This window comes from Pseudorca crassidens, chromosome 2 (assembly GCF_039906515.1).
Source record: "Pseudorca crassidens isolate mPseCra1 chromosome 2, mPseCra1.hap1, whole genome shotgun sequence".
NCBI lineage: Eukaryota > Metazoa > Chordata > Mammalia > Artiodactyla > Delphinidae > Pseudorca > Pseudorca crassidens.
The window spans coordinates 160,386,676-160,408,968 of NC_090297.1; the positions used below are offsets into that span (position 1 = coordinate 160,386,676).

At 48.4% G+C, this 22,293-nt stretch overlaps 1 protein-coding gene across 2 annotated transcripts in view; it reads left to right on the forward strand.

Moving 5' to 3' along the window:
- The window catches only part of KIF26B (kinesin family member 26B), a 500,361-nt gene extending 486,253 nt beyond the window's left edge, over window positions 1-14,108 (forward strand). For both annotated transcript variants that reach the window (XM_067729537.1, XM_067729538.1), the window contains 3 exons: window positions 2,439-2,641; window positions 3,069-3,219; window positions 7,088-14,108. In XM_067729537.1, the coding sequence (XP_067585638.1) occupies window positions 2,439-2,641; window positions 3,069-3,219; window positions 7,088-7,236 (503 nt within the window). In that variant the 3' untranslated portion in view covers window positions 7,237-14,108. The remainder of the gene's footprint in view (window positions 1-2,438; window positions 2,642-3,068; window positions 3,220-7,087) is intronic.
- The last annotated feature ends 8,185 nt before the right edge of the window (window positions 14,109-22,293 follow it).

A 22,293-nucleotide genomic window follows, 5' to 3' on the forward strand; every position in this document is an offset into this window, starting at 1 on the left:
TCAGTGAGCACCTACTATGTGCCAAGTTCTGTGATGTTTAATTATAACCCATCCTTTAGGGAAATCGTTTATTATCTGATATTTTTATTTTTTATTTTGGTAGAGAATGTGGGCAATGGATTTTTTTGGTGGGGGGTGGTACGCAGGCCTCTCACTGTTGTGGCCTCTACCGTTGCGGAGCACAGGCTCTGGACGCGCAGGCTCAGCGGCCATGGCTCACGGGGCCAGCTGCTCCGCGGCATGTGGGATCTTCCAAGACCAGGGCACGAACCCGTGTCCCCTGCATCGGTAGGCGGACTCTCAACCACTGCGCCACCAGGGAAGCCCGGCAATGGATTTTTTAAACAAGGGAACACTGAGACTTTGGGCAAGTTACTGAAGTCTTTTGTACCTTAGTTTCTGCTTCTGTGAGAATTAAATTAGATACTAGGCTTGTCTGTGACAGAAAACCCTAATAACAATGTAGAGATTAATTTCTCATGTAAAAGTCTGTGTAGGGGGTTTTAAGGGAAAATACTCTGTGTGATCGTATCATGGTGGATACATATCACTGCACATTTGTCCAAACCCCAGGATGTAAACACCAAGAGTGAACCCCAGTGTAAACTATGGACCCTGGGTATCCCTATGGATAATGACGTGTCAATGTAGGTTCAGTTGTAACACATGTACCACTGTGAAGGTCTCCAGGGTGTCAGGAATCTAGGTTCCTTCTCTTGTTTTTCTGTTGTTTACGATCTTCATGTCATGGACCGGCCAACAGGCCCATATTCCATCCAGGACAAAGGCGAGAGGACGAGGAGAGCAGACCTCATCCTTTCAGGACACTTTCTAGCTGTCACACGGGGCAATTCTGCTTCTGTTGCAGTGGTGGAGCTTAAGTCACATGTACCACACAGGGTACACCTGGGTGGCCGTGTGCCCTGCTCCAACTCAGGGTCTTCTGCAAAGGAAGAAGAGGGGGGCAGGTACTGGGGGGCAGCTCGCAGTCTCCGTCACAGTGTGTAAGGCACGATAAGTAGGGCCTGGCATAATCAGTGCTTATTCCAGTGTTGTTGTTAGAAACAAATAAACTCCTCCTACCACAATACCAAACACTAGGATCTTTTCTCACTAATGGAACGTCTCTAATTTCACGGTAACCCTTGTCCGTGCTGAGGGTGTGGCCAGGGTGACTCTCAGTTCTCGTGTCCTCCAGCGTGTGTGTTTCAGGGGGGAGACCACAGGTGGCTCGACAGGGAAAGGGGGACATCTGAGCTTGTGGAGGTAAAGCAAGTGCCAGGTAAGGAAGTGGATGCTGAGGCGGGAGGTGGGAGGCTGGAGGGGTTCAAACACAGCCCTGTCACGCCGCCAGCCCTTGCATCAAAACTACATTTAAAAGATAGAAATTCAAAAAAGGGAACCCTCTTGCACTGTTGGTGGGAATGTAAATTGATACAGTCACTATGGAGAACAGTATGGAGGTTCCTTAAAAAACTGCAAATAGGGCTTCCCTGGTGGCACAGTGATTGAGAGTCCGCCTGCCAATGCAGGGACACGGGTTTGTGCCCCGGTCCGGGAAGATCCCACATGCCGCGGAGCGGCTGGGCCCGTGAGCCATGGCCACTGAACCTGCGCGTCCGGAGCCTGTGCTCCGCAACGGGAGAGGCCACAACAGTGAGAGGCCCGCGTACCGCAAAAAAAAAAAAAAAAAAAACCCTGCAAATAGAATTACCATACGACCCAGCAATCCCACTACTGGGCATATACCCTGAGAAAACCATAATTCAAAAAGAGTCATGTACAAAATGTTCATTGCAGCTCTGTTTACAATAGCCAGGACATGGAAGCAACCTAAGTGTCCATCACCAGATGAATGGATAAAGATGTGGCACATATATACAATGGAATATTACTCAGCCATAAAAAGAAATGAAATTGAGTTATTTGTAGTGAGGTGGATGGACCTAGACTCTGTCATACAGAGTGAAGTTAAGTCAGAAAGAGAAAAACAAATACCGTATGCTAACACACATATATAGAATCTAAGAAAAAAAAAATGTCATGAAGAACCTAGGGGTAAGACGGGAATAAATACACAGACCTACTAGAGAATGGACTTGAGGATATGGGGAGGGGGAAGGGTGAGCTGCGACAAAGCGCGAGAGTGGCATGGACATATATACACTACCAAACGTAAGGTAGATAGCTAGTGGGAAGCAGCCGCATAGCACAGGGAGATCAGCTCGGTGCTTTGTGACCACCTAGAGGGGTGGGATAGGGAGGGAGATGCAAGAGGGAAGAGATATGGGGAAATATGTATATGTATAACTGATTCACTTTGTTATAAAGCAGAAACTAACACACCATTGTAAAGCAATTATACTCCAATAAAGATGTTAAAAAAAAAAAAGATAGAAATTCAAAACAATTAACTTTAGGCTTAATCCCCTGCCTAGGTTCCCAGAGACGGAGGCTCATCCCGGCGCTGTCCCTTGACACCCCCTCCCCTGTGAGGAAACCGGCCAACAGCGCAGGGGTCCGTTGGGTGGACGGCCCCTTGCGCAGCACCCAGAGGGGCCTCGGGGAACCTTTTGAGATTAAAGTCTATGAAATTGACGACGTGGAGCGGCTGCAGCGGCGACGAGGGGGCAGCAGCAAGGTGCGCCTCCCCCTCCCCACGCGGTGGCGGTCCCCCAGGAGGTCCCCGGGCTGACGCTGAGGCCGCGCCCGAGAGGAGGGCGCAGGCCACCGAGACTCCCAGCGGCTTCCGGCGGGAGACGGGCCGTGCCCCCAGCTCGGGAGAGCAGCCTGTTTCTCTGCCCGGAGACCTCTGAAGGCTCTTCTGGCTCCATTTTGGAGCACCGGCCGCCTTCTAAATGAGATATGCCAGTGATAGCCCTACCCCGTGAGTGGGCTGTCTGAGCTGAGCCCCCAGCTCCCTCCCAAACTTCCCAGTGACCTGCTCCTTTTGCACTGACCATCAGCACAAGTATTCCTTTCCAGAAGAGGTTGCCTGGGCTGGATTTGAGCTGAATGTCCTTTCTCCTCCCCCCTCCACCCCCATCTCCTTCCCATCTGTGTACTAGGAGGTCATGTGCTTCAATGCAAAGCTGAAAATCCTGGAGCATCGCCAGCAGAGAATTGCCGAGGTCCGAGCCAAGTACGAGTGGCTAATGAAGGAGCTGGAGACGACGAAACAGTATCTGATGCTGGATCCCAACAAGTGGCTCAGCGAATGTAAGGCCCATCACTGCGACTCCTGGGTTCACCAGTTAAACAGGCCAGGCTGAGAGGGACACAGACGCTGTCTGAACCCGAGGGCCTTCCATGCCCCTTGGCTGGAGATGGCCTCCCTGAGCGCAGTCCCGCTCTGTGGGGGGCAGGTGGGAGGGGTGTGAGCAGCAGGGCGGTGAGTATTGCTCTTGCACGATTATTTCTTATGTGTCTCAGTCCAAAGCACCTGAAAATGAGATTTTTTCCCCCCTACGTGTGGTGGACGCTCACCCAGACATGAAGGCTATATTACCAATCTGCTCCCCGGCCACAAGATCACATTGCATATCTAGCCTGAAATAGACAAGAATTTATAGAGTGCTTTATAGAATGTGCAATCCTAGAAAAGCCTCAAAAAGAACCCAGAAAGCAAGAAAAACATTTTTGAGTGAAAAGAATAACATTCACGGTGTTATTTCCATTTAATAGAAAGCCCAGGATGACAGTAACCATCTAATAACAATTCAGAACAATTCTGCTGCCTTTGAAAGATGGATTCAATTGTTTCTTATTTATTTGTTTCGAACCATTCCATTTACCACAAAATAAAGCTCAGATCTGGTCCCAACTGTTTCATTGATATGGGGGCCCAATGCTAGACGGCTTAGTCTCTGAAATAAAATACATTACTTCCACTAAAGTTCCTTTCCCTCCTTTCCTGTCTGGCACTCACCAGCTCTTCCCTCCAGTCCCTCAGCCTCCCTGTGCCTCCCTCTCTTCAAGACTGTCCCCTGAAGGTCACATCACCCTCTCCTGAGCATTCCCAGGCCAGTGCCGGGAGCGTGACAGGCAGAGTCTGGGGCTTAGGTTTAAGAAACACTGGGTGAAATGATCCTGGGCAAAGAAGAAAGGACAGAACTTGCTGGTCTTCTAGCTGTGCCCTGCCACTTTCACAGTATGTCTTCAGGTGGCTTCCTTTCCGTAGCACTGAGGTAATAACATCTCCCCTGAGTACCTCATGAGTGCATATGAAGATGAACATAACCTAAAAGGAGGACAGGGCACTGGGACCAGTCTGTGATGCATCTTACCTTGTTGAGTTGTACCGTTTGTGGTGTCAGCCACAGTCATGCAGACCCACTTTGGAAGCTGGCTGTGAGACCTTGGGTAAGACGCTTAACCTCTCTGAGCCTTGATTTCCTTAACTGTCAGATGGTAGGCACATAATGGTGCCTACCTCATAAGGCTGTTGTGAGAGTGAACGAGCTACTATCAGTCCAGGGCTGGTTACGCTGCCTGCCCATGATGAAGGAGCAATGTCCGGTAGTAATTAGTGTTTGTATTTTCCCCGAGTTAACGAAATAGCTATCCTCAGCAGGAGACATTTCCTCAGCGCCTGCTTGCATGATGCAGCAACGTAGGTCCCTTGTTAGAAATCTGGACCAGAGACATGAACTCCTGCTCTCCAGGGTGTCTCCATCTAAGGCTGTGATAGGGCAGACAAGACACGAATGAGGACATTCGCTGAGGTCTGGCCGCGGCATAAACACGGAGCCTAATGCTATGTTTCTCCCACCTGTGCACACCCTTTTCCTTCTTCCATTAATCCTCAGGCACTTCAAGATCCCAGGGGTGCCCATTCAGCAGTTCCTCTTCCTTTCTGCTGTTTTCATTAACATTTTTTGAGAGCTATTTATGCCTAAGGCAGGCTTGATAATTGTCTTCATCTTACAAAGTCACATTTTTTCCCAGGATGGGAGCAGCTTAAACGTCGGTACATATGTAGATGCTTCCAGGAAACGATCCCTTCCTTCTTGCCTTTGTTCACGTCAGGAATCAGGGATTTTTTGATGCTGAGAAAGGTAATGAACAGAAGGCCACGTGAAAGGAGAAACACAGATTGTTTCTTCAAGATGAATTGAAACCAAAAATGACCCCCCAAGAATCAATGAGACTGTATTCTGACTGTTCCCTGGGTGTGGGTAATAGGCTGGGTGTTGGCTAGAAATAAATGTTCTGGAATCCATTTTTTTAAATTTCCAAGGTGATCCAATAATATAGCTGATGTGGGTATGGTATGGTGAGGGGTTTTGTTTGGTTTTTAAATATTAGACCGGTATTCAGGAGCCTCAGCCTCGTTCCCAGCCCCGGTCCTTATTAACTGTGTAACCCTGAGCAGGACGCCTCACTTCTCTGAGCCCAGTTAAGTCTCCTATAAAAGAAGTCAGCCTTGATTTCAGCCCTTGATGTTCCTGTAGCTTGCTACAGTTCTCAGACCACATTCACATTCATCGTCTCTTTTTGGTTCTACTCTTCATGACAACTCTAGTTAGGAAAGTAGGCAGACTAGGGATTATGACTCTCCTGTTACTTTTAAGGACCCTTTGGCAGCAAAGATTAGGCGTGACCGACCTGGGAGTCAAGTGCAAGTCTCCTGCCTTGGATTCCAGGGCCACCCCCACTGCCCTGGCTGCTGCCCATGCCTGTCCTCTCCATGCTGGGCACTCTGTAGCAGCCTACCCCCCTGCCCAGTCACCACTGGACCAAGTAGTGGCCGGGGGCCAGGAGAGGGTGGCCTCAGATAATTGCCCTTGAGGAGCTGAAGGAAACAGGCTTTTAACTCTGTGCAGGCCTGAACATTAGGGACAGCATCTGGATACTAAATCTCAGCTTCTGAGCACAGAATCGTAATTATTATTATTTTTCATTATAGTTGATTTACAATGTGTTCATTTGTGCTGTACAGCAAGGTGATTCAGTGACACACACACGCACATCTATATTCTTTTTTATATTTTTTCCATTACGGTTTATCACAGGATACTGAATGTAGTTCCCTGTGCTATACAGTAGGACCTTGTTGTTTATTCATCCTATGTATACTAGTTTGCATCTGCTAATCCCAAACTCCCAGTCCACCCCTACCTACCCCCCCACCCCCTTGGCAACCACAAGTCTGTTCTTTATGTCTATGAGTCTAAGAATCGTAATTATTAACATAGATTCCATCATCAGCCTAGTTCCCAAAGGGCCAGTGAGTATATGAAACTGTACAAGAAGTGCCAAGAGGCAGGGTCACTGCATAGAGAGGCAGCTGCACACAGCTGTGTGAGGGACTAACCAGAGAGCAACACACTTATATCAGCAGGCAGAGGTATAAACATCATTCAGGTGAGACCCCAGAAAGGAAGGGTTTCTCCATACCTCAGCTTGAAGCTTTATTTATTTTCTAGTTAATAAAGAAAATGGTGCTGGTAGAGTCCCAAATCCTGTCATGGAGATGGTGGAGGTGGAGAGAGCTTGATGTCACTTTGTAGAGTCAGTAGAGTCGCAATAAAATGTCAGGGGTCTAACGTTATCATTGGAATGAAGGGCCCCAATATAACTACAAGTAGTAAAGTGTTTTGTTCTCGACCTGAGAGCGGCAGAGGGTTGAGCAGGAGGGTGTGGCAGCGCTGCCTAAGACCTTCCGGCACAGGCATAGGTGCAGGTACAGGCGCAGGTGCAGGTGCAGGTGCAGGTACAGGCGCAGGTGCAGGTACAGGCGCAGGTACAGGTACAGGTGCAGGTGCAGGTACAGGCGCAGGTAGAGGTGCAGGTGCAAGTACAGGTGCAGGTACAGGTGCAGGTATAGGTACAGGTGCAGGTACAGGCGCAGGCACAGGTACAGGCGCAGGTACAGGTACAGGTGTAGGTGCAGGTGCAGGTACAGGCGCAGGCGCAGGTACAGGTACAGGTGTAGGCGCAGGTGCAGGTGCAGGTACAGGCGCAGGTATAGGTACAGGTGCAGGTACAGGTGTAGGTGCAGCAGCCGCGGGCCGGCACGGCTGAGCCGTCCGATCACCCTTCCCCGCTGGCCGCACGTCTCCATCGGGCTTCTCCTTCTTTGCAGTTGACTTGGAGCAGGTTCTGGAGCTGGATTCCCTGGAGTACCTGGAAGCGCTGGAGTGCGTGACAGAGCGCCTGGAGAGCCGCGTCAACTTCTGCAAGGCGCACCTCATGATGATCACCTGCTTCGACATCACCTCCCGGCGCCGCTGACGGGAGCGCCGCCCGGCCGGCCCTCGCTCCCTATCCGCAGGCAGCCGCGCTCGGTGGGCCCTCGGTGCTGGCCGCGCTCAGTGACCACGGAAGGAGGACGAAGGTCGGTGGCAAGTCTGGAGTGAGCGTGGAGCAGAAGGTGATTTTTCTTTTGTTTTCTGTAGGAAAGGTGCAAACACCAAACACGCAGGAGAGGAGAAAATGCTGGGAAACCCAATGGACGTGGAAGCCCCCGTGAGACTGAAAAAGCACTTTGAGGAACTTTAAAGAACTTGTTTGTACATAAGAAATGCTGGCAAAAGAGACCTCACTCTTCTCCTGGTTTGTGAGAAAAGGCGAGGGTGGACGTGGGATTGCTGTGGAAAGTGAAAACAAAACAAGTTACTCCGAATGACTGATGAAGTGCCTTGCAAATCTTTGTTATTATCCAAACATTTATGTTCATACTTTCTTGTGTACAGATGGTGCTAGTCAAGATGAAAACAACAAAACGAACAAAAAAGAAAATCAAACACATTTTTGCAATGTATTTACAGCTCGTTTTCTCTTGGTGTTTTATCCTATTTCTGACTTGCTGTTTCTAAGTAAGTTGTGTTTGTAGAGCTATTTCCTAATCGGTATGGCATATGAATAAATGTTAACTGTCTGCTATGGTTCTGCTGGGAAGGCCACTCAAACAGAAGATAGAGACTTCCGGGCACAAGCCAGTGTGTTTCCAAAGAAGGTTGGAACAGCAGGTGATGCTCAATGCCAGCTCCTACGAGTGGCAGTGTCAGCGGGCAGACTCGGAGGTCGATCATGGAGCAGGTGCACGTGAGCTGGAGAGAAAAGAGAGGAGAAAGGGCTGCGTCTCTAGGGGGAAAGGAGCCTGTATGACCTGGGCCCTGCTTACCCTTTGGGTGGGATATTTGCTCCGAATAGTTTCCCCTCACACATCCTGAACACATATACTAGTTCCTTGACCCACGAATCCAGGGTTTTCATGGCCCTCATAACATTTTTCATATTCATTTTTATTCCAAAGACTCTGGATTGAGACCTTGAACCGATTCAGCAGAGCCATATATTTTTGCTCCCTAGTTTTGCAAATTTATTAGAGCAGAGGATTTTTCCCAGTTTGGAGACCTTCTTGGGCTTGTAGATGCTCAGAGACCCCAACAGTATTGGTCCAGAACAAGGATGGATGTGAGGTTGCACAACTTTTCTGTTGCCCAGGGTGCTGCTTAAATGCAAGAAGTCCCAGTCCTCGTGTGAACCAAAGCCTCCATCCCAAGAAACAACTAGGCTTGGCCACTCAACCTTGACACCTGAAGGCAGAGAAAGTTTTCCTGTCATACATCACACACCTGTAGCGAGGCAGGGCACAGAGTTTCATGCATATGGATGTACAAGGCTTGACTTTGGACCTCATTCTCAAATTGAGATGTTCATCCCTGCCACAATTCCCTTAGGGACTATTATACCCATTTTAGTGATGGAAACCCAGGCACAGAGTGGTCAAGGGATTGTCTAATAACAGCTGTGGAACAGCAGGGTGTTCGCCTACCTTCCAGGTCAGGGCCCTCCCCCAGGCCCCTGCAGCCTGCCCACTGATAGAGGTGCCCAGGGTTTTCCCTGTTCTTTTTGCCCTCAAATGCAGCATATCTCCATGAGCCTATTTCCAGGTGAGGCAGTCCTGGCTAACCAACTCCTCAGTCCCAACTGCTCCCCAAGGAAAAGGAACCTTTGCATTTCTTTGACAATGCTCTTCAGGATACGTGTAGCCCAGCATAGCTCAGCTGAACTCAGTAAGTGGGAATCATAGTCTTGTGAGCTTCATAGTACCAGTCCTTTACTGGTCAGAACGGGGCACAGATGGCCCCATTAGCTTTGTTTGGGAAGTCAGCCCCCTAGATAGAAGCCAGCTCTGTGGATGACAAGTCTGGCTCTGTGTTTGGTTAGAGCACGCTCCTATGCAGAGGTGCACATAGAAGCTGCACTCCCATCTGATAGCTGAAACGGGCTATAATACGGTGAAAAGTGACTCCAGAGCGGATCATTTCCCCCTCTAGTTTAACAAGTGTGTCTGTCCCCTTGGAAGGCAGGGGTCCCACACCCTAACCTCATTCTGCAGGGCAGCCCCATGGCTCTGGGTGCACCTCTGGTCTCGGCACTTGTGTTAATGACCTTGTTCAACAGCAGCATAATGGAAGCTTCTGGACCCCAAAGGATGCCAATCTGTTGAGTTTTTTGGGTTTTCCATTCGACACCTCTTTGGTTGCTGGTTTGATATACACCACTTCATGAAAAGCCTTTAACTGAGGGATTGTCACAGGTGAGTATCCTAGTCTTTGCTGGAAACAAACGCATTTGATTAGTAATCAGTGTCCTTAGCTTTCGCCCTGGCCATGTCTTTCCCACAGGTTACCTCACTGTGCTGACTTCCTTAGCAGGCCAGCACTGGGGCCTTTGTGCCTTTCCTGGAGTGAGACTAAGCGGAAACATCTACAGAAATTAAAATCTTGATCAGTGGAAACTTTCCTAGGGGAGTGGCCTTCCGCTTGCCTCCTGCCTAAACCTGCTTTATATGTTTGTAGCAACTTTATGAGATAGCCAAAGGGCTGAATGAGACCAGGAGCTCTCTTACCAAGTCACATTGGCCTCGCAAGATGCCACACCATGGAGCTTCTCACAGGATGCTTTTGGCCATGGTGTAGGAGAACGACTTGGCATGGAGGTTGTCCATTGGCTTTTTTCCTTACTTTTCTTTTCCTTTCTTTTCTAACGTAAGTAAAGCTACAAACATCTTAACACACCAAGTATTTGTAAACCATGTGAAGAAATCACGATTTTTATGCTATAATGTGCTTATGCCTGGTTCTACCTATAAGTTGATTGTACAGCTGGTCAGCTGTTCTGTAGCAGTTCTAATAACTGAAGAACACCTCATTCAATGGCCAGGTGTGAGGCAGGTCCAGGTCTCCTTGTGGTTTTGGTGACAGATAACCTAGGAAGGCAAAGGGAATGTCAAAGAACCCATTATTCCATTTTATTATCCACAAATGAGAGGACCAAACAAATATTTATTTGAAATTAACGTTTAGATGTGGAAGCCTTAATTCTTTGTCTGAAATCTGTTCCCCTTTCCAAATAGTTCAGTGTGAGGTGGAAGCAAAACTCAGAGCCCGAAAGTGGAATAGTGATGCTGTTTCCGGGGAGTGAATCCATATTGCATTTCATGAGGGGTGTTTCACGTTGCCACAGAGTGAGAGTTTGCTTTATCCTGGGCTCTCAAGCCCCACCTGAGAGCTGCAACTTTTGATATTCTTGTCCTTGAATTCCCCTCTACATCATGGGGAAGCTGTCACTAACTTTCACCTCTTCCAGATTTGAAATCGAAACATCCTGTCTGTTGTTTTATCTGCAGTTGCTATTCTGAAGGTAGGGAGCTTGAGATGTAAATGCAAAGGTTGGTCCTGTGTTGACTCAGGTGGGGCTCATACAAGGGACCCCATGCTGGGGAGAGGAGAGAGCTGGGATAAAACGCCATGCAGCCCAGAGTGGGGAATTCGGCAGGCAGGAATCTCGCCATTTGTCATCAATTAGTCTTAAGCTTGGAGTCTGTGTTCCTGGAAGGTGGTGGTGACTACATCATAGCCACGAAACCCATCCAGGGCAGTGGTTCAAAAAGTCTGACACAGACGCATATATATCTTGTGCCGGTTCTCGGATTTCTGTTCGTGTTAAGCAAGAGCCCTTTTTTGGGCTTCAGATTCTGATGCTGATCATGAATTTTGGTTAATCCATCAGCCTTTTAGGTGTTACTATTCAAAAGCAGCTGTCTGATCTGGGTTTCTTGGGATAGAGGCAGGGCTTGCAACAGCCCAAGCGTTTATTACCCTGGCCCTACACACAGTTGCCTGTGTCATTGGCCACTGCTGATCTGTAATCAAGGCTCCCACCATAAATAATGATGTGGTGAATGTTTTTAAATCCCTATTCCAAGAAGGGTTTGGGCTGTAACAGAAATTACTAAAGATGAGTTAATTTCAAAATTGAAACCAGAAGAATTCATGAATTTATTCAGTGTTCTTTTCCTGCTGGAAGATTAGCCCCACTCCTTGAGCACATATTTAAAGATTTCCTCACTTTTAAGGGCAGTGTATTTTAAACCCTGAAACCATGCAAGTAAGAAACACGTTGAAAACCCTGTTCTTGACAAACTGATGCTGAATAGATCACCCATGGGCGCTGGCCCTGGGGCCCGCCTGCCGCCACCCAGGCAGTACGGCCCATCTTCCCCCACAGGGCACGCTCTTCAACATTGCCACACTGAAACTTGACTGCCGAAGAAAGGCCCGTGCAGCCCACTTTTCTCTATGCCCAGTGAAGCAAAACCGACACTCAGTTTCATTGACAAATGCCAGCAAATGGTCTAAAATTTTTTTGGGGGGGGGCAGTAGTGGGTGGACAGGTAGTAGAATATAGTGTCCCTTTGGATTATAATCTCTCTTTCTCCTCCAGCAAAGATCTGTCAACATTTGTGGGTAAAAACTCACAAATTGTGTCCCTTAGCAATCTTCCCGACAAAATACATATCTATTCCAAGCTGCTCGTCATTTCCAGATAACAGCATAATTCCAATCCAGGAGAAGCTCATCTTCTCAGAAAAAGTTTTTGCAAAGTTTTAGAAGCTGCTTATCCATCCCTAAACAATGCATTCTGCATTGGGGTGGCCCTGCTCGGAACCAGAGATGATGCCATAATATCGGACATACTTGAAGTGCTTGAGGTGGCATCAGACCTTTAGTGCACATAATCAATATTCTCTAGATGCAGTTCCCAACGTCCATGCGTGTAGGGCGAGTGCTGAAATCCTGGCACTCACACATCTATTTTATGTAGATGTAGAAATCACCTTCGAAACTCAAAAGGCTCACTGTTTCATTCCCCGTACTGCTAACCAACACCCCACACTGTCATATTCAGTTTATGAAGAAGTTATAATTTATTTGTAAACTCAGGATGTTGTTTTGTGGCGCCTCGTGTTTTATAATTTATTTATACACCGTGGTTGGAAATGCTATCCAAGTGCTATGCATCAAAGTGTAAGTCTGGTGGATCTGCCTATGGCTTTTTTTTCTCCTCACTCTAACAAGCTCTGTTAACAGAGACACAGGCAGCGGGGAGGAAAGAGAAATAAAAGAGGAAAACAGGGATTAGGATCCAATCCTCAAAGTCCAGGGCTTAGTTCAAAACCTAATTTGTTTCTAAAGTAAGTAGCTGAAAAGGAAAAGATCATTTCCTTTTGAATTTGATGATAACCGTCTTGGAAATCAGCCTCCACAGGCCTGAGTGAAAGAGGATCCAGCCTCCTCCTGCTGGTTCAACACTAAATTTCTGAAAATTGCAGACAGTATTAGGTTCCTACATTTACCTAAGATGTCCCACCTCCCACCCCTGCTGTTACTGAAGGGGTCTGGAAGAGGAAACTGAAGTTCCTTACCTTGGATATATATAGTACCTGTTTTTTCTGGACAAACCAAAGCACTTTAGTGAGTCTTACAACCCATAATACTTAAAGCATCTTGTCCCCTCACTGGATCCCTGAGAGGCCAGGAGGGGCTGGGGTCAGTAGTCTCATTTGAGAGGCAGCTAAACCTAGGAGAAAAAGCCTTGAGCTCAGAGTAAGGAAACCAGGCTCCAGGCCTGCTTTCCTCGCTCGCTATGCAACCTTCGGCAAGTCGCTTCACATTGCTGGGCCTCGGGCTCCCCGATGGAAGGTTGGGGGTCATAATAGCTGCCCTTCTGGGAGAGTGTAAAGAGAAAATGGTATAGTTGATGGGAAGTGCTTTGAAGAAATGAAAGCTCTGTTCAGGAGCTGGGGATAATCATTTTAGATGAAGAAACTGAAGTCAATAGCCAATGATTGGCCCAAGTTCACAGAGTAGTTTTATAGCAGAACTGGGATCTGAGTCCGGCATCTTGGACTCTTCCCATGAGGTGCTGTTGCACCAGGTCTGTGTGGAAATGTGGACACACACCACACCGATGTACTGACGTGTGTGTGCACGGGGGTGTATACGGATGCATGTGTACAGAAGGTATGTGACATGGTGGAAGAACATAGAACAGAAAACCTGCGTTCTAACTCCAGTTTTGACAATAGTCCTATGGCCTTGGATATATTCCCCAACGTTTCTGGAACACAGTTTTCTAATCTGTAAGAGGAGGACAGTGTGCTAAATGATCTTTGTGGTTCCTTCAGCTCTAGTCATGTATGTATGTGTACATAAACATGCTAATCTGTAGCAATGGGCCGATTTGAGAATTGGAGACAAGACCTGCCCAGGTGCATTTATTGTGTCGGAAACAGCGAATTCATAAACAAGTTCATAAAATCTCACTTCAAATTCAAGGGTGGTATTTAATGTCATTGTTTTAAATTCACTATTTGGATAAAAGATTGGTGCCATTTTAAAAATTAAGTTCTTAGCTTACAAGTGTTTGCTGTTAAAAACTTTTAATAAAATTCATCTGTTAAAGTCAGAAATCCAACTATTCTGTACTTGGGTAGGTCCCAACGGCCTATTTGCAAACAGGCTGGTTTTGTGTATGGGCCTTCGCATAGCGATATAAGTTAGCTGTTGGCTTGATCCTGATACGTGTGAGCAGGCTACCTGGAGAACAGTCTGGAAAAGAAAGTTATAGTTCTTAAAACCTGGTGACATGACTTCATTAAGCTGTGCGCCATTTCCAGTGTGAAGACATTGTTTGCTGGCTACGATCTCTGACTTTTTTGTGGCATATGAGGTGAAAAATGTTGTCAAAAAAGAATCTGGTGTTTAAAAAGAGTCAAACTATGGTGGCATTAAATGTTCACTTTTCTCCTACTCAGAGTCATGAAGTCCTCTATCCAGTTCACCCTTCTGAACAGAGGGGGAAACAATTCAAGGCCTGGGGCGGATCCCTTTCGCTAGAGCGACACCTTGGCGGAGGACTTGCTCCCAGGCCCCAGGGCCTTCCTAGGATGAGGCCTGTCTCCTCCCACTGTGGGGCTGGCCTCCAGCAAGTTCAGAAGCTCGGGCGGGGGTGGGTGGATGTTGGGCTCAGGCCCAGAGCCCTGGCATTGTCCTGCGTCCCTGAGAGTCACAGGGCTGGTGATCACACATGAAACGTGTCAAGAAGCTAGGTGTTGAGGTGGTGATGGCTTTGTTGGACTGGTCACAGCCCTGCTCTGAATCCATACCTCCTACTCTGCTGATCTGGCCTGGACACGCACAGCTCCAGCTACCCCTTTCTTTTGTCCCCAAATGCTAGACCAGACCCTCGTGGGCTCCCTTTGGGCCACTGTAGCAGAAGCCATGAGTTCTTAAGAATCCAGGAGCCATAGGGTTTTCTAGACATAATGCCTTCAACAGAAGAGCTGGTGGAGTGGCCACCTAACTCTGACCATCCCCTGGGAGAGGAGAGACCATAAAGGTAGCACCTAGAACTGCTTCTAACCCCTTGTTCTTCCCCCTCCCTCAGGGGAGGACTACCAAATACATGACCTTACTTGCATTTGTCTCCTAAACCATTAAACTCTCCAAATTGTTATTAACATAACTGTTATGCTTTTCATCCTTTCCATCCCTTCCATCCCTGCATCTGTGTGGAGAAAATGCCGTCCTGTCTCGCTTAGGGCCTGTTGCACTGTCTGATGCTTCTGCACTCTCTTCTAGTTGAAGGCTTTGTTTCCAGAAAACCTTTATAAACATACAGAGCACTTGAGTGTAAACACATCGGCCTGTCAGCAGCCAATGCGCCCCAGCACCCACGGGTGTCTCTTGTTCTTCTATATCCCCAGTGTCTAGAACAGAGTCTGGAACATGGTACTCAAACAATACTAGTTGAATGCATGAATGAAAGGATCACCTTTGGAAGAAGAAGAGGAAACAGAAAACACCTGGGCAGGAGTCTGCAGAAATGTCAGACTTCTTTAACAAAAGAACCAAAGGTCTGCATTGCAAATGCCCCATTTGGGATTAAGTCCCTAATTCACAATGGGCACCAGGCCCACACCAGGCAAACCCGTGCCCTTGCTTTACAATACACACAGACTTGACTTCTCTACCACTGAGCAGCCTTGGCCTTCAGGCCTCCTAGAGATGGAAGAGTGGTGTTCCAGCACGCGGATGCCTACTCACCATTTACAAAGTAATCATGGAACAAATCTTTAGCGAGCGCTTGCTTTGTGTCACACACTGCTGGGGCTGATGAACAAAACAGACACCGGCCTCCGAGAGCACAGTACCTTGACAACACCAGCTGGCAAACCGAAACCCTAGTACAAAGAGGCAAACACAGTCCTCCTCAAAGTAGGGTGCAAGCTTCTTTTGCCAACCTCTGACCCCACCACATGCCCCTTTTCCTCTATTTGGGGCCTTGCGCCAGGCCTCACCTCCAGAAGAGTCTTCTTGGGTCCAAGGTTGGGCGGGCAAGGAGAAGGGGAGGAGGGAGAGAGAATAAGTATAGGTCACCCTGCAAGTCACTTTTTTTCTGCGATGGAAATTCACTCCCCATGGAGCCCCCCACCTGTCCACTGGGTGTGGCCATCCCTAGTGCCACTCAGCTGGGTCCTCCAGCCCTTGCTTGTAAGCCTTCTCCCTGCACTTGCCAAGAGTCTGAGAAGAATCCAGGAGGCCGAGGGGTAGACTCTTCCTCCAAGTCACCTGACCTCTCCATCAGGGGAAGTGACCTGGAGGCACCCAAGGAAGTTGCTCTGGGTACCTCCCATGTGCTGGGTAAACAGTGTGTCATCTGTTTATTTTTCATTTGTAATTGTTAAATTGCCCTTGTTCTGCCCATCCTTTGGGCCCCTTCCCTCCGTAGCGGTCCCAGGTCCAGACATGTACATTATACCACTTTGCCTGTGCTCAGAAGAAAAACTCACAATAAAGGCTTTCCACCAGACCACAGAGCTCCACAAACCCCAAGTTCCCCGAAAAGCCAGCAAGAAAAAGGCCTTTATTTTTTTTAAACTGGGCTTTTGAAAAGCTGGAAGTTGAAAATAAAAGTTACCTTTAATCTCACTCCAGACCACCACTGTCATAATAGACACACACAAACACCTTTACAACTTTTGGATAATCATTGACTTAACCCTTTTTTGGAATCTTTCTTCCCCCTTAATAATTCTACCACACACATATATTTCCCCAGTCAAGAACATGTGCTCTTACAACTGATTTTAATGGCTGCAGAATATTCCATCGGGTAGACTGACCATCATTTCAGTACTACAATTCCCTGCTATTGGACCTTAACATTGTTTCCACTTTTTTGCTATGATAAGTTATACTATAATAAACATGTTGAACATATATCTCTTTTTTGCCTCTCTGGCAAGTCCCTTAAGATAAATTCCTAGAAGTGAAGTAGCTGTAACAAGAGGAATAAAACATTACAAGTCGTTTCATACACATGGAGAGTGGCCATTTTTAATCGTCCACCCAGAACAGTACTTAGAGGCCTCCCCTGGTGGCCCCATTTACAGTCATCTCTTCCTCTCTAAACTCCTACTTCATTGATGCACTTATTTGTTCACTCCACAAATATATATCAAGGAGCTCCAAAGTGGGACGCGCTCTTGCTGTAAAATGCACCGAGTTCTTACTTATTCCTTTGTACCTAATGTAGGACAGGTGTATCTGTCCCTAAATATTAAGCTCTGGAGGTGTAGCAGAGGCAGAACTTTACCTCGACCCTCTTAGGGTCTACTGCTGGGCCTTAGAATTAAATTGACGTAAGACAGATGAACAGGAGAAAAGTAAACACATTTATTTAATATAAGCTTTAAGTGCCACGGGAGCCTTCATAAGAAAATGAAGACCCAGAGAGGTGGCGAAACCTAAATGCTTTTAAACTCTGCTGAAGAAAGAGAGGCAGCTGTGGAAACGGAACTAAATATGTCAGGACGCTAAAGGAAGATGAGTTATTTTAACAAGTCTGTTTGTACAGATTTCTCTCAGCCTTGACTCCCTATCCCTGATGATAAGGACGTTTCTTTTCTCCGGGTATGGGGAGGGCATTTTTCATACGGGAGTTATATCTCCTGTTTTCAGGAAGAAAAGGGGAGATCAGAACATCCTTCTTGCATCTGCTGTTTTTCAAGCACCTTTAGCTCAAAATAATCCTCATGCTGAGCTGGCATGTTTTGGGTGGCAGGTTCTGCAACTCTTCCAAGAGTAGAAGATTTTTCTATGGCCCCAGGTGTCAAGCACAGTGCTGGGCACAAAATAAGTGTTAGGATACAGAGGGTTTGGGTCATGACTCTCAGAAAGGAACTTTTATATACATTATAAATATACATGTTTTGGGAACACTTCCCTGAGAATTCTGACATATGTCTTCACTCTTAGCCAAGAAGTCATGAAGCCTGGGTGCTGGTTTGAGAACTGCGTCCCTCAGTCACCTTCGAGGGAGTCACAGAACATCTCTGGGCTCAGATTCCTTGTCTGTGTAGAAGGGAAGCCTCACCTGTGTGGCCTGGGTCCTTCGGGCTTGTTCTGAGGATGAAAGGAGACACTGTATGCGGAAGGATGTCAGAATCTGCTAAGTGCTCACCAGATGTAAGGAAGTAGGGTGCTAGGCATTTGTTCTAATAATTAGAGCAAACACCCTTCCGACAACCTTCACGTCTCCCATTGGCCTCATTCAGTGCTTGTCCATTCGTTTATAAATGTCAGTGGCCTCCATCTGTTAGACGCAGACGGGCTGGCTGTGCCCCACTCCCTAAACTCTGCTCCCAGGTGGGCTGATTGATGAAGGCCCAGGTGGTGGGATTCTGTTACACGTGTAACTTTCTTCCCGTGGCCGCGCCTGCTCACCGTCCTCAGGCACTTGGAGGAGACCCCGGTCAAGCGGTGCAGGCAGCGGGCTCCAAGAGCCGCCAGCCCTTCCCTGAGCGGAGGGCACACAGGACCAAGTGGAGCCCCAGACCCAGGGCCTCGCTTCAAACGGACAGGCCTGGGCTTGCTGGATGCAGATACCCACCTCAGGCCATGATGGTCCAGCTTATGTTTTTCAAGTCGACCACATGTCTTCAATCTCTCTTATTTTACTGACAGAAATAATTTCAAAATGCCTTAGTAATTCACGAGCCTCCTGGTTTGATTCAGATAATGAGATTTAAAGTGCTTATTACGGGGGCTTCTTTGGTGCGGATCAGAGTCCTTCGCGTGCTGACTAGCCCTGCTGGATGGTGCCTCCAGACTTCGCTGCAGAAGCGGACTAACTACCCCGGAGGTGTTCCCTGAAGCTCCTGCGCACTGCTGTTCACACCGAACGCTTTAAAGTACCGGAGCAGCCCGGGAGCAGCCCGGCGCGCAGGCGCTGCGCCGGGGCGGCCGGGCCATTGCGCACGCGCCGCTCTCCCAAGCGGAAAGGACAGGGCCCGCGGGGCAGGGCGTGGGGGTCGCTGCCGGGTCTGCGCTCTCGACTCTCCTAAGGCCGCTGCGCCACGGCTGACCCGGGTGCAGGTGGAGATGGAGTCTGTCGAATACCAGCGCCCCGAGACCGCACTGTGTACTCGCACGTGCCTGTCAGAGGAGAGGCAACCCCACCCTCAAGGCCTGTGCGGCCGCGGAAGAATCCGACAGCTTGCACAACTGACGGGCATGTAGCGCCCGGGTCCCGGCTCAGCCCGGTGGAGGGCGAGGCGTCCCAGTCCAGCCCGTGGCCCCGACGCAAGGTGAGGAAGACGGTGTGGGGGCGATGCTTGCCTCGGCGCACGCGCCATTGATCGGCAGTCCTCCGTGTCCACGAGGGCGCGGAGCTCTTGGGGGCGGGGACCGCGCTGCTGTGAGCCACGCATTCTAACGTCAGCCTCAGCGCACCCCACGTTACCCGGCAACCCACACCCGCCCAGGCGGTCCCGCTGCCCTCGGCCAGAGCAACTTCAGTGCTGGCTAATCAGACGACACCATCCTCGGGTTGCTGACCTTTCTGGAAAGTTTTAGCTGTGGAGGATAAAGGAAACGTCTTAGCTTTAGAAGCTAGGCCTGCCTTGAGGGAGTGGCAGACAGGTTGAGGGGCCTGGATTTCTAAGAAGTAGAGAGGAGGCCGGAGGTAAGAAAGGTTCCAAGGCTGAGAGGAGACCCCGGTTTTATCTTCTCCACAGCCTCTCTCAGCCCCCGAGTCCTGCCCCCGGAGTTTCCTTTTTGGACACCTGAAAAGCTGAACTGACTTTACCCGCCCTCTCGCGCCCCCGTCCTCCCCATTCCCGGGGAATATTTTCATCCATCCCGGGCCTTGTCCGTTTCACTCAGCATCACGTGCTTTTTAATAGGAAGGGGGGGCTGTGCTGTAAAATGGCCGAGTAAGCGCCTTAGACAACGGGCACTGCACCAGCCCGGAGAAGGGAGCGACTTGAACCCTCAGGCTTCTCACACCTCTCATGAGACCACTTAGTTTGTCTATGTCCCACAGCAGCTGCGATCCTAAGTCACGGCAAAGGATTGGGGACTTTTCCGTTCAGGGGTTCTTAGGACGGAAGTATCTCCTTGTCCCTGACGGCACGTTTCAAGTCACTCAGGCACAGACAGGCCGAGGGGCTTGCTCCACGGTGCACCTCTCTGCAGCCTCCTGAGCCATCTCAGGCTCCAGGCCAGTGACAGCCCCTCTACTGGCCCCAACTCATGATTTAAGCATGGTTCAGCCCCTCCATACTCCTGCAGGACCCACGTGGTGAATCCACATCCTTTTTCCGTATGTACACACATCCTACTGGTTTCGTTTATCTGGAGAACACTGACTAATACAGGCTACCTCCCACCATGACTGTGGAACTCATTTTTCTCTAATAAGAGGTCCCTTTGGGAGAGCTCAATAAGAAAAAAGAAAAATCCTCATTAGGACTGTCCACAGGAGCAGTGACTGTGTGAACCCTAATTACTGCCCTTGAATTATGCTTTTCTAGTTGCAAAGGAAGAAATCTCTAAGGTCCTTATTAAAACGTAGGAAATTTCTAAAGAATGGTAAATTGAGAATGCTTGAGTCTTTTTTTTTTTTTTTTCCTGCATTGACAGGAGCATAACAGGTCCTGAGGGCTTCTGAACCCCAACCAGGTCAGCCCAGAACGGCTGCACCCAACACAACCCTTGGAAGGGAAGAAGCGGTAAGTAGTAACTCATGTGTATAGAGCACTTTATACTATACTAAGTGGTTTCATATTTATTAGTGCCTTTGATCTTCAGCACCACCCTCTTTGAGGTAAGTTTTAGCTCGCATCTCTGGACAAGGACAAGTCAGAAAGTGAGAGGCAAGGTGGGAAAAGCATGTGAAAAGAACAGAAAGGAGGACCTGGTTGTTAGTTCATTCATGCACTCATTGCATAAATATTTATTGGTTACCACAATGTGTCACATATGCTAGAAGCTGTAGAGACATCAGTGAATGAGGTGGTCATGGTCCAAATCCTTATGGAGCTTAGAGTCTAGCACACATTTCTTCAACACCTGCCCCTGGCAAGGTACTGTTGGCGAAGTCCAAGTGTGAGGCAACCCAGCTTAATGGAAGGCTTTCCAAGTGTGAAAGGTGCCCTCCTGTGAGCTTCCTTATCAGCTCTAGCTCACCTCTGCCACACTGTTGCTCACTTTCCCTTCCGTGGCAATTGCCTATTTAATCATCTTTCTCCCCCTGTTGGCCTAGAACTCCCCAAGAGCAGGATCATTCTCCACCCAGCCCAGCACAGTATCTGGCCCACAGTTCTTAAGGCATATTTATCCACTGATGACCTATTATAAGCCAAGCACTGTGACAGTAGCTGAGGCTGCAGAAAAGGAAGAAACCCAGGCCCTTTCCTCTAGAGATTTGGAGTCTAGTGGGGAGAATGACAAATAAAGAAGCAATTATGTTGATGTGGAAAGATTTGAGGGGAATGAATAGATGCTCAAGCAGCACAGAGGAGGACATGCTTGGAAAGATCAGGAAGAATGAGCAGAAGGTTTCCAAGGGCACTGGGGGGAAGGCAGAAGGGCATGTGGCATAGAGTAAGTAGCATGAGCACAGGGACATGAAGGAACGGACTGCCATGGGCTGGGCTTGGCTGCAGGGTAGCAGGTTTCTGGTCAGCTGGAGGAAGATGAGGCTGGAAGCCCTGTCAAAGGCCACAGGCTGGCAAGCACGGGGGCAAATAGTGGGCAAGGGCACTTGGCACTGGTGGACAGGACTGAACCATTTTTGCCCTTTAACCTCATGGTAGGAAAAAAATGCCCCTCAGACATAAAAATCACAAAATGCTTGTGTTGGAAGTGAACTCAGAAGTTATTCATTTAGTCCAGTTGTCACTGGATGCAGAGGTGATTTACCCAAGGTCACAAAGCTTATGGTAGAGATAGGACACAAGAAGTCTCCTGGTCTTTTTCACAAACATCCTATACCCTCAGGCGATGCCTGCACTTTCACATTCTCAGGAAGAGCTTTCAGCAGTCCCTTGTTTTTCTAAGATGCTAATCTCTCTAGCTCCATCAGAATCTTATTCTCATTTATAGAAAACTGTCAAAAACTGTCTAGTGTGTCAACAACTTATCTCAGATAATTCAGGAAAAAAACCCTTTTTGTCCTGTACTTGCAACTTTTCTGGAATTTTGAGATTGTTTTTTAAAAATCCCAATAGGAGGAGCTTCAAGATGGTGGAAGAGTAAGACGTGGAGATCACCTTCCTCCCCACAGATACATCAGAAATACATCTACACGTGGAACAACTCCTACAGAACGCCTACTGAACGCTGGCAGAAGACCTCAGACCTCCCAAAAGGCAAGAAACTCACCAGGTACCTGGGTAGGACAAATGAAAAAAGAAAAAACAGAGACAAAAGAATAGGGACGGGACCTGCACCAGTGGGAGGGAGTTGTGAAGGAGGAAAGGTTTCCACACACTAGAAGCCCCTTCGCGGGCGGAGACTGTGGGTGGTGGAGGTGGGGAGCTTCGGAGCCGTGGAGGAGAGCGCAGCAACACGGGTGCGGAGGGGAAGCAGAGAGATTCCCGCACAGAGGATTGGTGCTGACTGGCACTCACCAGCCCAAGAGGCTTGT